This window comes from Ochotona princeps, chromosome 1, assembly GCF_030435755.1.
Source record: "Ochotona princeps isolate mOchPri1 chromosome 1, mOchPri1.hap1, whole genome shotgun sequence".
Taxonomy (NCBI): domain Eukaryota; kingdom Metazoa; phylum Chordata; class Mammalia; order Lagomorpha; family Ochotonidae; genus Ochotona; species Ochotona princeps.
In genome coordinates this window covers 8,858,771-8,874,346 of record NC_080832.1, presented here as the reverse complement: position 1 = coordinate 8,874,346, position 15,576 = coordinate 8,858,771, and the positions used below count along the sequence as shown (strand labels likewise).

Below are 15,576 nucleotides of genomic sequence, written 5' to 3'. Positions count from 1 at the left end.
TCCCGGTGCGCCATGTGGATGCGCACAGGAGGGGCCGCGGCCTGAAAAGTGGGGGGTTATTCTCTCCCACACGCTCCCCCGGCCCCCAACGCCCGGCCTCCCCACGCCGCGGCGATCATGGCCGCTCGGGCAGCCGCGGCGACGCGGGCGCCCCCCGGGCCGCGGCCGGCGCCCGGGGCCCGAGACCTGGAGGCGGGGGCACGCGGCACGGCGGCACCGGGACCCATGCTGGGGGGCGGCGGCGGCCAGAATAATGTGCACCACCACCCCCCGCACCCCCGTCACGAACTGAACATGGCCCATAACGTGAGCGCCGCAGCCGCTGCCGCCAGCACTGGCAGCGCCAAGAGCGGCGGCTCCGAGGCGGCTCTCAGGGAGGCTGCAAGCGCCGCCGCGCTGTCCTCCTCCTCCTCCTCCTCCTTCGCGGCGGCAGCGGCAGCGTCCTCCTCTTCCTCCTCGTCGGGCCCGGGCTCGGCCATGGAGACGGGGCTGCTCCCCAACCACAAACTGAAAGCCGTTGGCGAGGCCCCCGCCGCACCGCCCCACCACCACCACCACCTCCACCACCACCACCACCATGCCCACCACCACCACCACCATGCCCACCACCTCCACCACCACCACCACGCACTACAGCAGCAGCTAAACCAGTTCCAGCAGCAGCAGGAGCAGCAGCAGGAGCAGCAGCAGCAAGCACAGCAGCAGCGGCAGCACCAACAACATCCCATTTCCAACAACAACGGCCTGGGCGGCGCGCCCCAGCCGGGCCCCGACATGGAGCAGCCGCAACATGGAGGCGCCAAGGACAGTGCCGCGGGCAGCCAGGCCGACCCCTCGGGCCAGCCTCTGCTGAGCAAGCCGGGCGACGAGGACGACGCGCCGCCCAAGATGGGGGAGCCGGCGGGCGGCCGCTACGAGCACCCGGGCCTGGGCGCCCTGGGCGCGCAGCAGTCTCAGGCCGCCGTGCCCGGGGGCGGCGGTGGCAGCGGCCCGGCGGCCGTCTCGGAGTTTAATAATTACTATGGCAGCGCTGCCCCTGCTAGCGGCGGCCCCGGCGGCCGCGCTGGGCCTTGCTTTGATCAACATGGCGGACAACAAAGCCCCGGGATGGGGATGATGCATTCCGCCTCAGCCGCCGCCGGGGCCCCCAACAGCATGGACCCCCTGCAGAACTCCCACGAAGGGTACCCCAACAGCCAGTACAACCATTATCCGGGCTACAGTCGGCCCGGCGCGGGCGGCGGCGGCGGCGGCGGCGGCGGCGGAGGAGGAGGAGGAGGAGGCAGCGGAGGAGGAGGAGGAGGAGGAGGAGGAGGAGGAGGAGCAGGAGCTGGAGCAGGAGCGGGAGCTGTGGCGGCGGCGGCCGCGGCGGCGGCAGCAGCAGCAGCAGGAGGCGGCGGCGGCGGCGGTGGCGGCGGCGGCTATGGGGGCTCGTCCTCGGGGTATGGGGTGCTGAGCTCCCCCCGGCAGCAGGGCGGCGGCATGATGATGGGCCCCGGGGGCGGCGGGGCCGCGAGCCTCAGCAAGGCGGCCGCCGGCGCGGCGGCTGGGGGCTTCCAGCGTTTCGCCGGGCAGAACCAGCACCCGTCGGGGGCCACCCCGACCCTCAACCAGCTGCTCACCTCGCCCAGCCCCATGATGCGGAGCTACGGCGGCAGCTACTCCGACTACAGCAGCCCCAGCGCGCCGCCGCCGCCGCCGTCGCAGCCCCAGTCCCAGGCGGCGGCGGCGGCGGGCGGCCAGCAGGCGGCCGCGGGCATGGGCTTGGGCAAGGACATGAGCGCCCAGTATGCCGCTGCCAGCCCGGCCTGGGCGGCCGCGCAACAAAGGAGTCACCCGGCGATGAGTCCCGGCACCCCTGGACCGACCATGGGCAGATCCCAGGTAACCCCCGCGCCGGCCGGGGCCTGCTTCCGCCCGGCGGCCTCGCAGCGCCGCGAGCCCGAGTTTCTTTCTTTGCCGCCTACTTTTTCCCAGTTTTCTCGTGGGGGGGCGGCGGGGCCGCGGCGCCCAGGGCCATCTTAGCGGGCGGCCACCTCCCGCCGAGGCCCGGCTCGGCCGCCTTTGGCCGCGGAGCCCGGGCCGCGCCGTGGCGGGCCCGCGCAGGGCTTCGGCCGCGGATGGGCCGGGCCGGGCCGGGCCGGGCGCTCCGGCTGCCCTGTGGAGCCGCAGCCTCGTTCCGCACGCCGGCCTCTCAGGCGCTGAGGCGCGCAGGAGATTCCGAGACACCACCCCGCGGGGGGAAGGCTTTTGGGGGGCTCGGGGTGTGGTGGGGGGCCGATTCGGGGGAGAGCTTTTGTGATTAGAAATCGGCTCTTCCCGGCCCGCGAGGTCTGGTGGGGGTGGGGGGCTCTGTGGACCCCATCTGCCCCCGGGTAGTGCCCACAGGGCGCCCTAACTGGGCACAGAAGGAGGAAGTTTGTCCCACCTTCAACCTCGCAGCTTCCCAGGTAACAAGGCAGAGAAAATAGGTTCGCTGGGTGATGACCGAGGGCTGTTTTTCCTAGTTGGGTCGAGCCACTGGGAGATGGTCGATGCGGGTTTCGAGTTTGAATGTTTACTACCCAAGGAGGGGAAAAATTGAGAAAAAAAAAAAAAAACCGGAAAAGCCACGATTTTTTAGCACGGCGAGGAGGTCAAATAGCTGAGAGGTATCGATTCTTTCCTAAGAATAGCCGGGGAGACCCATGCTTGGGCTTAGGGCTGCCTGCGAGGAGTCACCTTCAGCACACTGGAGCACGTTCCCGACCAATTGAACTTATTTGATCACGGGTTAGGCATACGTTTCGCCCAGCAGATCCCGTCAGACGGCAGGCCTGTGAAAATGGACCGTTTCGGGTGGCGTTTCTCGGGGTTTTCTTTCTCTTTGCCGTCGCCCAGGGCCGCCGGCGCTGTTAGGAAGCCTCCCGCGCTCTGGCTGTGTGTTGCTCGGAGGCTGAGCCTAAAGACCGACTCGATCTCCTTTGCAAGGTTTGGAATTTGAATTGTGGAGGTAAACTGGCTGTAATAGTCTCCAGACAGCTGCCTCCTAGTTGACATCTAATCTGCCATCTGATTGGCTCCGCTCTCACCATTGGGCATTTAGCACTGCTGATGTAAATACAAGTGCTGAGCGTACAGTCACAAAAATTCTTGCCACAAATAATAACCCGACTCTATTGCAAGCAGATGTAAGGTCGGGTATTATTCAAAGCCGAAATTATTAGGAAGCACAGTTATTAATAAGGATTAAGTACAGAAAAAACATTACATCTGTGTTCAGTGCTGGACATCTGAAAAATTGAGGTCTTTGATGACCATCTTACAATATGGAGTTGACCTATATCATGGACTGAAACTGTGGGCGGAAGATAGGGCCAGTGACAAATAGTTCCGCGCAGATTTTACCGATTATTGGGTTTGTTAAGGTTTTATAAAAAAAAAATTAGTCTTCCCTTTACTAATTCAGTTATAAAAAATGTGATTTGTGTCAGCGCTTGTAGTTTAAAACAACATTAAAATTTTTGAGAATCTTGATGGCCAACAAATATTAGGGTGACATTTAGCCTTTCAGCAAGATTAAAGCTATATATTTCTAGTGTTTTGCATTCTGGCTGTCTTAAGATGTTAGTGGAGTATTAAAATTGGCATATTAAAAAAGATGCAAACGACTTCTTGCTGAGAACAATTAATTAAAAGGGAAACAGTGAGTATTTCTGTGTGAAGAGGTAAAAATCATTTTATATGTTCTTCCCTGGAGAATACAAAAATGCTGCAGAATTTTTTTTGTCTCTTGATTATTTTGTTAGGGTGTGTAACATAAGGCTGATTCAAATTGCTCACACAATGAATTAATCAAACTGGATTACAGACGAGCTGGGCTGAGTGTGTTCCAAATAGCTCTCCTTAGGTACACGTCTTGATGCTATAGAAGTTTTAAAAATACTTTTCTGGCTGAAGGGCATCACGGTGGCTGCGTGTGTGTTTTTATTTAGTTCATTTATTTTGAGGGAGTTGTGTTTTAATAATAATTGTCCCTTTGAAGAGAGACTTGTCAGGGTGGGTGCAGGTCTGAGTTGAACATAGCCTGTCCATCTTGGCTTGAGGTGTTGAGGGCCACTGCCTCAGAGCGTTGCTGAATGGAGTTTTACTTTTAATGGAAATAGGTTTTCCTGTTCATCATGGGAAACTTGTGATTGCAGTTTTTGTTTCTGATTCATACAAGTATAAACATTATAAACCTCCTGTAAACCCATGTGATTAATTTTAAAAAGATTTGTGTTGTCAGCTTGCTTTTTTAAAGGGGGCAGTTTAAAATTCACGTTTTGTAAAGTAAAAACGAAGTTAGAGGCAGCTCTGGGCGTCTGTTATTGAAGATAATTATTTCTTAGTGGTGCTACTTATTTTCTTGGAGTGCGAACGAATCTATTAGGTCTTCAGTGACCCTGGAGAATCGCGCTTTTCTTGTTTTTATTTTTGAAGGATGGTGGCCGGAGAATGACTGACGTGCCACCTAGGCTCCAGGATCTCTTTGAGGTGTCTTTCTGTGTAACACGTGGAATGTGCTGTGTCAGTTTTACTTACTTTTTTGCCCCTTTTCATTTCTGGAGGCTTGTACTATTTTGTGTTTTTGCAATAATCACACTAAGCAACAGTCATTTGTCTAAAATATTAAATTATTACTTGACTATAGATCATAAAATATTAAATCACGTTCAGTGATGACTTTGGCTTCTAACATGTTTAGTTTCATTTTTGATTTTAGGAAATGATTTACATTGGGTAGCACGTGCTTTTGTAATTGGGAACAAAGCATAGACATGAATTGTAGGGGAGGGCCTTGCTAAAAAGTGCGATAAGCCGTTTTAGGGTTCCGTTGGTTACTGTATTTTTTTTTTTTTATAAGTATTCAGCTAGAGCAGTCTCAAACGGAATACTGAGGGCTGCTCGTACACACGAGACTTTCTGATGCCCATGTTTCTGCTGGGTTCCATTAATGCTGTTTTAACTTTGGCTTTATGGAATGTAACACAGTGTGATTAAAAAAAAAAAAGCCTTGCTTACCACGCAAAGTGACTCCTGGCTGCCGCCTCACTGAGCGGGCAGCTGTGGGGTGGCTGCTAGCACCTTCCCATGTGTCACCAGAGTGTACCCAGAGAGGACTCCTCCTCCTGGGCGGGGGGCGGCCCCGTGACAGCTGACACTGGCTCAGCGTCCCCATTTTGTCAGGGCATTTTTGTGGCGTTCCTAGATTCAGTGGCTTTGGAAGAGCTGGACTTGGTGACTGTAATTTATGCAGGAAGTTCATCATTGGAGAAGCAAGAAAATAGAACAAAAATCTCTGCAGTGTTGTGTTTTTGTAAAGTTATCGGGAATGAAGTCATGCGTGGCTTACAGTTGCTTTCAGTGGAAACCCTGTTTTTCTTTTTTGGTTTCTTTTCATTTTGACAGCTTTTTTTTGTTTTTTGTTTTTTTGTACAGTAACCCACTTGATTAAGATAGCTATAACTTAAATTTATGTTTTTGTTACTACTAAATCATGTCTGTTCCAGGGAACAACGTGTCTTACCTTGGATGTAAGATGGGAAACCTTAACCCTTTTTTGTTTCTTTAGTTCTGTTTATCTGTATTTAGGAATGAATTTTTTTTGGCAAGGCTTTTTGTACTGTTTCCTTTTTTTCCCCCTGCATTTGATTATTCTATCAGAATTATGGGTAGGGATATAATCTAGTTCACATTTGGATATTTACATTACTATCCTTGAGCTCAAGATGGTTGTGCTGTTACTGGGTTGAAGAGCGTTAATATCTTTATGCCTGCAGAACAGGAGCATTGTATAGCCAGCTTTTAAAGAAAACAGGTGTACCCGAATCGATGGGGGTCTATGGTTCCGTTTCTTACTAAATGGACTTTATAATTTAGGGCAGGGCTATTTAAAAAGATGACGTCTGCTGTTGTAGGCACACACTGGCTTCCCTGGCATGCATACCAGCCTCCCAGGCCACCCGATGAGATGACCTGTCTCTGTCCTAGCAGGAGAGTGTTGGGAAGGCGGGCAGGGGCTCTGGGTGAGCTGGCTCCGGCAGCCGCCTGCGCTGTCCTGGGCGCGGGCTGGCTGGGCTGGCTGGGCTGGCTCGGCCCGGCGCTGCCCGACGCTGCTCAGCTCGGGGCTGCGCGCTGGGAGCCGGCGCGTGCAAAAGGCGCTGCGATTTCGCTCGCGTCACTTTCATTTCGGCCTGGTGTGTTCGCTTTGTAAATTGGAGGCTGATAATTTGTGTTTGGTAGGATCGTCCTGTGCTCCTTTTAAAACAATAGGATTACGGAAAGAATGAAAATGAATGTTAATAAACTCAAGTCCATTGGATCTTTTTTTTTTTTTTGCGCAATATGTAGATTTTGAAAACGCACGTTCTAAAACTTGAGGAGGATCCACAATGATGTTTGTAGTGATGGAGTCGCGAGCTGCCCACCGGCCCCTGGGATCCGAGTGCCCGCCCTTAGTGTGCCAGATGGGGTGTGCGGGAGGGTGTGGGTGGGGGTGTGTGCGCGCCCCTGCGGAGGGGGATCCCCAGCTGGAGCGGGGGTGGGGCAGCTGGCACCACTGCTCCTCCACCAGGATCAATTGATCTGCTCAACAGGGCTGCCTCTCTGCTGTCGAAAGTTACTGGCATAAGACTAAGTGGCCTTTTTGGATTTTAGTTGTGGGACTTGAGTACATTAATTCTAAGCTAAGAACTTGGTAAACTGTAGACTTTTTCTCTCAGAAATTTGAACAAAACATTTGGTTAAAAGAAGTGTCTTAGGTCTTGTGGAGTTACTTTTGTCTGCCGTCCCTAACTCTTGTTTTACCAGTGCTTCCATCTGGGTGAGTGGAACTGCTGGTACATACACTGTGTGGTACATACACTGTGCTGGTTTTTGTTTTACTCTGAAACGGTTCACTTTGAGAGAGTGAGTTTATCTTGTGTTTTTTTCACAGAGTTTTTGTCAAATATGTTTTATTTTTGAAGCCTTTCACTAGCAGTAATTCTGATCCAGTAGGCAGTTTCCAAACCCACATCTGTGTGGAGCAGTGCTCAGGATATTTGCAGGCTGCAGGGCTTGGCAGGTGAACCAGTGGCAAACTTCGTTTGTTTCTTGAATGACACTGTCAGGAGGAGCCTTCGGCCTTGGTTGTGAGCCTGCCTGATAATGACCCCCTCAGGTGGATGGGACTGGCCGAGCACCCCAGGCCACGGGCAGGAGCTGAGGTGGGGCCTCGGGGCCATCTGTAGAGGTGAGCTTGGAGCTGAGTCTTCCTAGGCGCAGGGTAAATCAGCCCTTGGGAGGCGCCTTGGGAGGGAAGCCCCGTGTGAGGGAATCTTGAAGAGTGAAGACTCCTAGGTTCCATGACAACTGTTTTTCTTGATAATTAGATGCCAAAATATACATATGTGTACAGGCCTGTTTCTTTACAGCAGGTAGCCATGCAGCAGTGTCCTCAGGCGGAGGCCATGGCTGCTGCTGTGTGGCCAGCCCACCGTGCGTGGCCAGCGCTGTTCCATCTTTCCAGACTGAATTCAGAGCTTCCCTCTTCCACTCTTTTCCTCATACCAACCTTGAAAATTGTGAGCTTTTAATTTGTATTGTAAATAAAATCTTGCAGTCAGTCCTGTCAGCTTTTCCACTTCCTAGTTTATTGGTAAATTCTGTTTGCTTTTCCACTTCTGGTTTATTGGTAAATTCTTACCTGGATGTGCTGTTGGAATACTGCTGTTCTTGTTTATTAATTTGATTCTTCTTCTAACTCTTAACTTTGGGGTAATTCTAATCGAGTTGTTGTTTTTTTGCCAGTTATGGCAGTAAAAGTTCAGAGCTGCTTTTAGGATCCTTTCTAGAGTATACAGGTTTTTGGGGGGGGGATTTTGCAGACAAACCTGGAACTTTCAGATACTCGTGCCAGAATATTGGGTGAGTGCCATGTTTGTCTCCCCCTTTAAGGTTGCCTTACGCTTTGTCTTTTCAGCCTCTTTTTCGGCCCCTGCTGTTTGCCCCCCCCTGCTGTCGGGAGTTGGGGCACAGCCTGTGGAGGGCTTTCCTTGTCTTCTTGCTGTGCCCTGCTCTTCCGGCCCAGAGAGGCGTTCCCTTCGCGGCGTGCTCAGTGCTTTCGCCTGCCTCGCATGGTAGCTCTCGAAAAGGCAGAGCATCGTAGGTGGGAAAACTACTACACTAAGATGATTGCCTTTAATGAACTTTTCGAGGCAGTTGTGGAAGGGATGCTTCTCAGATCCTGGTTAGTCTTTGGACTGGCCTTTTCTGCGGAAAGTGTTCTTGTGTTTTAACTGCCGTTGATGCTGGTACTCACATCCTCATACAGGCAGTTCTGTGCTTTTAACACCACTCTCTGCAGAGGGCACGAGGAGAGAGCCTGCTGACTGGAAGCAACAGTCCTGCATGCTCTGCATTTGAGTACCCTCCTGCCGGTGAGCTGAACGGCTGCTGAAGGCAATCCCCTGGCTAGCAGTTACTGGGCGTGGGTTTTCTTTTTCACCTTGAAGGACTTCGATGTTCTAGAGAGGGAGAGACAGAGTTGCACCCTAGGTTGGCTCACTCCTGGCTGCGGTTTTCTCAGCCCTGTACCCCCACAGCGTGAGCTGGGCTCTGGGAACTTGCTCCCATCGTCCCCGGATTGTGGTGGCTTTGTCGTCATGGCTTTGTCGTCATGGCTGAATGAATGTGCAAGCAGCAAGCTGTGGGTCCGCCGGCCTGCCTCCATGGGTGAGACAGAGAGGGATTTGGTAAAGCAAGGTTGTGATGTGGTTGTGACCTAGTAACTCTTCTATTTCTGTCAATTAGAAATTCTGGTTGTGCCGTAGACTCACTTCCGGGAGACCAGTAACGAAGAGCAGGAAGATAGACTCACCTTGAAATTGGTGTAGGATGGTCTCATCTCTTTTCCTCAGTTTTCTACATTAGCTAGACTCAGAAAAAGAAAAGTTAAAACAGTCTGCTCAGATTTAGGAAGAGACGTAGATCGCTGTGGTATTTTTGGGAGCTGTTTAGATAATGTATGCTGGCTGAGGAGTAAATTCAGCTACTGCTCTGAGTCCCAAAATAAACCTTCCGCAGAGTGAGGCGCTGGTGATCTGTGGAGGCAGCTCGGAATGCTCACAGCACCTCCTGGCTCCTTCCCTGTGGGTGTCCCAGCAGGCTGACCGCACTTCACAGCCCTGGCATTGACTGGTAATCCCAAGGGACATCGAAAACGTGGCACCTAGGTTTTGAAATTTTGAAGAATCAGGTTTTAAGACTTAGTAGATACTTATTAACCCATAAACCCATTTTTCTGTCCTTTATGTTTTCTTTCCCAGATTGTAATTTTTGTAATAATTTTACTTTACCCAATGAATTCTAAATGACCTTGGAAGCAGAAATGTAAAACACTGCTATGTTTCTGCGGCGTGTTTGTTTTTGGAGGCACGCTGGTGTGACAGGGAAAGCGGGGCGTGGGGTCGGGCAGCTGGTCACAGCTCTAGGCTTCAGCATTCGTGGTCTCTGTCACCCAGCACGGGCTCATTTCCCTTTTCTGTAGCATTGGTTGTAGGGCAAAGTTGTTGAAAGTCTTCACTGAGGTCATTGGCATAAATCCTCCGTCTATGCCCCTCTCCTGACCCAACTGCCTTGGGACTGTGGGGCGTGGTTAAGGACAGAACCCTGGTCTCCATCCACGGGGGAGCCTGACTGTCCTGGGCTCCAAATTTTGTGCTACTTTGAATCTTTAAACAAATGGCTAATGCTTAATCAGCTTGCCCCACTGAACTGCTTCTGCAGCTCACTGCATTCCAGAAGTGTTCTGAAAACGCCAGCGGACCTGTGCAGGCAGCACATCGTGTGCATTCCGCGGGAGCTCAGTGGTGGAACTCTTGCTCAGTAGCTGTGTGAGTTGGTTTGATTTACTGACAGAGCCTGCGGAGGGGCTACTGTCACCATCTACCCTATTCAATAACAAATTCTGTTTTCTGACCAAGAATCACTCCTTTTACACCTCTTAGACACTTCCCACTTCCATGACATGCAAAAATGACTGACTTTTTGGGGAGCTCCTGTTTGTGCAGAGGAGTGGCATTTCAGAAGTGTAGAGCTGGGCTCTTGGAGCTGGTGGGTGCTGCGTGTGGGTTTCTCGTTATGTCCAGTGACTGCTGTTTCTGCTTTGCCCTTGCTGAATGTACCGCTCAGATCTGCTCCTTGGCGGAATTACAGTGTTTCTTCATGGAGGCAAGGACTACTCAGGTTGTCAAAACAGGGCAGAAAAACAAAAAAATTTGGGGGAGAGAGAGAGAGAGAGAGAGAGAGAGAGAGAGCGAGAGCTCTCATCCCCTGACTCATTCTCCAAATGTCTGCAAAAGCTGGGACTGGGCGTGGCTGAAGTCAGGAGTCAGGAGTTCGGTCTGTGTCTCTCCTGGGTGGTGGGTGTTCACGAACTTGAACCACCACCTGCTGCCTCCCTGATGTGCAGGTGGAAGCTGAAATTCAGAACCCCAGCCTTCTGATAGGCGTGGGCGCCCCAAGTGTTGGCTTGGACACTAGACCAAACTCTTGCCTTCAGACACTTTTACTTTATACGAGATGGTAAAGCTATAGGGGAACAAATATTTAATGAGTACCACCTTGGTACTTAAGATGCAGAGTAAATATAACAGTTTCTTCCAAGAATTACCATAAACTGTAGGTGCTTCACAAAATAAAAACAAAAGGGTATGGCTACATTACTGGTCTGAAATTTTTATGCAGAAAGACTGTATGCCTCAAAATATTCGAGTAGTTGATAAGATATCAGAAGCAAACATTTCTCTTTGGGTACATTTCTCATCTCCAATAACAGGCTTGAGAACTCTGCTCCTTCTGGGTTCAGTGCTGCAGCTGCAAGACGGGGATCTGGGACTTAGCGATGGTCCCTTGGTGCAGTGGCAGTGGTGAGAAAGGGAGCCTGCTTTGTTTCGGATGTCGTTCACGCAGTGATTTTTCTGCTCTAGAAATGACTCTGTCATGAGGATTCAGTATTCAGGTCGCTGGACTTGATGTCATCTGCCGTGTTCTGGACGTCAGGGCTTTGGGGCTGAAGGTGGATACCGTCCTACCCAGAGCACGGGCCTGAAGCATGCGTTGGTGGGGACGTTCTTGTGCACTGGCCAGACTGAAACTCTGAGCTGGGAACTCAACCCAGGGCTCCCACAAGGCTGGCGGGAACCCCGTTACGGGAATTTTCACCACTGCTTTCCCAGGTTGCCCAACATGCAGGAAGTTGGAGTCTGGAGCCCCAGGCAGGCATTGAAGCCAGGCACTGCCTTGTGGATTGCTGTGGTCCTAACCAGTGTCTTAACTGCCATCCCAGACACCTGGCCTGGGTGGGTTATGTGGTGTTGGAGAGGCAGGGCACTGTTATCTAAGACACTGGGGCTGGTGGTAGGAGCAGAATACAATAAACTGAGGCTGGGCGCTTGGCAGTGGTTAGCCAGAGGAAGAGATGGAGGGGTGAGGACGAGCCAGAGTGGACAACTTAGAGAACCGTGGCCTTTGGCAGCAAGTTCCTTGACCTCTTAGGGTTGTGGTTCTGCCCTTCCTGAATGAATGGGGGGGCAGGAAGAGTCATGTGTCACGGGAGGATTGGACTTCAGAAGGTCCTGGTTTATCGCACCGAAGGGGCTGTTTTAGTGGAGTGGTAAAGGATTGTGGTTTTTCATGGTACACAGTTCAGATGAGTTAGCTGTGGTTCTCTATTGGTTAGCACCCTGTCAGTCTTTCCTTTTGGAGCATGCATTAATGTTTGTGTCTTATTTCCAATCCAAACTATATCAGTTTTTTTTTCCCCCTGCTAGATAAGTGTATTTGCCATGTGTCTTGGAAAAGTAGGTTATTGAGCAGCTCTGAAATAGAACGTCTGCTGTGGTTTGCCTGGTTGTTACTGGTTGTATTTTTTTTTAACTTAGGAAAAAATGCCTTCAGAGATAGATACCTGAGGACTTGAACAGAGGGTGACCTTGGCCTGTGGGCTCAGCACCAGGCTTCTAGGAAGTCATAGGGCATTGCGGATCGTTACATGTTGTGTTCCTGGCTTATAGAGGAATGTCTTTAGATTCCTGAGCAATTAACAGTGGTTAAATAATCAGATCATTTGTGAGATGTTTTAATTTTATTTGCTTTCCCGTTTAATCAGAAGTGTCGCTCTGACCTCCCCAGCAATCTGCACTGTGAGCTCTGGGAAGTTGGTGGTAGGCAGATAACTTCTAGTTGGTGGCATGCATCTCCTGCTTCTTGTCTGTTTTCTCCACGTATGAAAATATTGTCCTTCCCGCCAGCCGAGTGCCAGCTCCCTCCTCTGTCATCTGGCTGGTAGAGTGACCTAAAGGTGCCCTGCTTACAGCAGGCAGGGGCCTCTGAAAACCTTGCCTCTCCCCTTCACCTGGTGTCCTTTGTGTGTGGCAGGGCTTTCTCTCTCCTCCGTGTGGAATTGGGTCAGAATTGCTTTACTTTCATTCCAAAATTAATTAGTAAGGGTGGGGCAAAGAGCTGTGTGGTTTGTGCTTGAGCTTATTATAAGTTTCCATTTTTTGTGTTTTTAGGAAGGAAACAGAGGAACCAGGAGGGAAGTAGAGATGGATTTTATTTGGGCAATTTAAGAGAAGTATGCTTTTTCACCCGTTCCTGGTCTAAGTGGTTTCATGCGTCAGTGGAGAACTAATGCGAAGAAGTTGTAATCAGCTGTTGAGCCAACTGCTTGTCAGTGTGTTCAAGTTTTTATTCTGGGTGCATCTAGAAATTCCATATAAATAAATACGTTTTATGACTAGGAAAGTGCACTAGCATGAATAAACTGGCAGAGTTGAATGCTGGATCTGATTTGCATATGTGGTATTTTGTTAGGGACTCTCCAAGTTTCACACTTGAAATGAACTAGGTAGTGTGCATGGCATCACGTGATCAAAATATTTTTCCCCTTGCTGCTGCCAGAAGCTATCTATTGCTTTTCAACAATCTTCCTTGTTGGGCATCACGCCAGGATGTTTAAGACAACCCCTTACGTGAGCTGTTCCATTCTTAACCTCTCCTGCTGCAGTGCCGTGACCTTCACATATGTAGATTAGCCATGTGCTCTGTGAATTGAAACTTGCTGCCTCAGGAAGAAAGGGTTTTTCTTTTTATTCCACTGGGAATTTGACAGCCATTCATCCCTGACCTGGGCAGAGGTGATGCAAGGAAATTGGATTCAAAGGGAACGCGGACAGCTAGGTTCAGGAGAGTGGCGTGTGCGCCCTGCCTTCCCCCCTGCTCCGGGACGGGGGCCGGCAGCGCCACAGCGTGTGTCCAGGCTGCCTCCTCCTCCAGAGAATGAGCTCTGACTAGGCTCTGCTCTTCCTTTCCAGTCTAATTTTTTTTTAAAGATTTGCTTATCTTCATTGGAAAGTCATATATGCAGAGAGGAAAATCTGCTGTCCACTGATTCACTCCCCAAGTGGCCACAAGAACCGGAATTGAGCCAATCCGAAGCCAGGAGCCTGGAGCTTCTTTCGGATCACCCACCCAGGTGCAGAGTCCCAAGACTTTGGGCCATCCTTGACTGCTTTCCCAGGCCACAGGCAGGGACCTGGATGGGAAGCAGGACATGAACCAGTGCCCATATGGGTTCATGGCACTTGCAAGGTGAGGGCTTTAGCCACTAGGCTATTGTGCTGGACCCTCTAGTCTAAATTTCTGAAGTCTTTTGTATTTTTATTTCCTCATGTCACTTGAGAATTAAACATTTTTTTAATATTGGGAGAAGTTGCAAGCTTAAACACATTTAGCTTAGATTTCAAAAGTTGGCGTCATTGAGGCCGACACAGTAGCATAGTAGGCTAGTCCCCCTTTCTGCAGCACTAGCATCCCATGCAGACACTGGTTTGAGTCCTGCCTGCTCCACTTCCAACCAGATCCCCTGCTTGAGGCCTGGGAAAGCAGCGGAGGATGGTTCAAGGCTTTGGGCCTCTGCACTCACATGGGAGACCCAGAAGCAGCTCCTAGTTTCTGATCAGCTCCACCATGGCTACTGTGGCAATCTGGGGAGTGAACTGGCAGATAGAAGATCTCTCTGTCTGTCCTTTTTCTCTTTGTAAATCTTTCATTATTGTTTTCTTCAAAGTGCCTGTTATTGCAGACCCGAGGAGGCGAATGTGTGTCCTTACTTGAGGCCATCTGGCTGTGAGCTGCTGTACGTGTTCGAACTACCCGTAGTTAGGAGAGTTGGCAAACAGTGAGTTTCTGGATTTTCATTAGACAAAACAAGTTTCGGAGAATGTTCATCTCTGCCTTGTTAATAAACAGCTACAGTAAAATTCAGGCTCTGGTGAGTTGATGTGACGGTGGATTCAGCAGCAAAGGTTTCTTTGTAAGAACAATAGGGCTGAAGTGGCGCTCCAGCTGGTTTCCAAGCGAGGGAGGGGTGACTGGGCTAGTCTGAAATTTCCGAGTGCTTTTGTGTAGCTTTCCAGGCTGAACTTTTCCTGTGTACATTAGGGTGGTTGAAATATTCTGGGTCAGAGCAGCCATCGGAGGCGCTGTGGGAGGCCTTGGAGAGGCTGTTTGCGTGGAGTGCAAAGGACTGGCTGCCCAAGACCCCTGGGAGGAGAATGGTAGGCCACGCAGCAGCAGAAGCACCTTTGACCTGACGAAGTCTTCACTCTGGTTCGCGTGAGGACTGATGGGTGAGGCTTTTGTGAGTGTCATTGGGATGTTGGGATGCTAGGGCTCAGAGCACAGCACTTACTTGCAAGTGGGAAGCTGGAGCTGGAAGCCCACCCAAAAATTAGATTAATGAAACGGTGGAGGTGAGGAGACATGGCCAGCACTACGAAGACAAAGTGCTTTTGCGATTGGAGAAGTAGCGAGGCGGGCATACCATTACGCCCAGAGTGGGATCCTGGGAGTGCCAGGAGCAAAGGGAGTAGGGTGGCAGCCGGGTGGAGACGGGGAGGATGCTGGGGTGTGAGTGATTCGGCAGCTCAGCCTGGCTTTTTTTTCCCTTTCATTTATTTATTTTTTATTAGTCAGAGAGAGCAGTCTGTCTGCTAGTTAGTCGCTTCAAGTCTGCACTAGCCAGGCTGGCCCCCGGCTGCCACCAAGAGCTAGGAACTCCGTTCTGGTCCACAGGTAGGTGGCAGGGGCCCTGACAGCCAGGCCGTCTGCTGCTGCTCTCCCAGGCTCGTCAACTGGGAGCTTGGGTCGGAGATGAGTTCCTGGTCTAATGGGCACTGCGGTGTGCGGTGCTGGTGTCCCAAGTGGTGACTGAATGCACAGTGCCTGATTTTTTTTTTTAATGGATGACTTACGTAGGGCTACATGGGGGGTGTGTTTGTTCTCATCGGGAGTGAATGGCAGAACTGTTAAAACACACTTCTCATTCTTGGCTTCTCAAAGATGTGCAGGTTTATAGCAAGGCTTAGGGGAGTGACAGTGCCAGTTGTGGTAGCTTTGATACCGGCAGCCCATGTGGGTACTGGTTCATGTCCTGGGCTTCTCCACTGCGATCCAGCTCTCCACTAATCATCTAGGAAAGCAACAGAAGGTGGTTCCAGTACGTGGGAC

General features: G+C 51.2%; 1 protein-coding gene across 7 annotated transcripts in view; it reads left to right on the top strand.

Moving 5' to 3' along the window:
- Positions 1-232: 232 nt before the first annotated feature.
- The window catches only part of ARID1B (AT-rich interaction domain 1B), a 370,148-nt gene continuing 354,804 nt past the window's right edge, over positions 233-15,576 (top strand). For 4 of the 7 annotated variants that reach the window (XM_058662090.1, XM_058662238.1, XM_058662203.1 and 1 more), the window contains exon 1: positions 234-1,884. In XM_058662090.1, the coding sequence (XP_058518073.1) occupies positions 295-1,884 (1,590 nt within the window). In that variant the 5' untranslated portion in view covers positions 234-294. Of the gene's footprint in view, positions 1,885-2,326; positions 2,451-15,576 lie in introns of those variants that run through there. The other 3 variants (XM_058662259.1, XM_004595447.4, XM_058662299.1) reach the window with 3 other exon arrangements.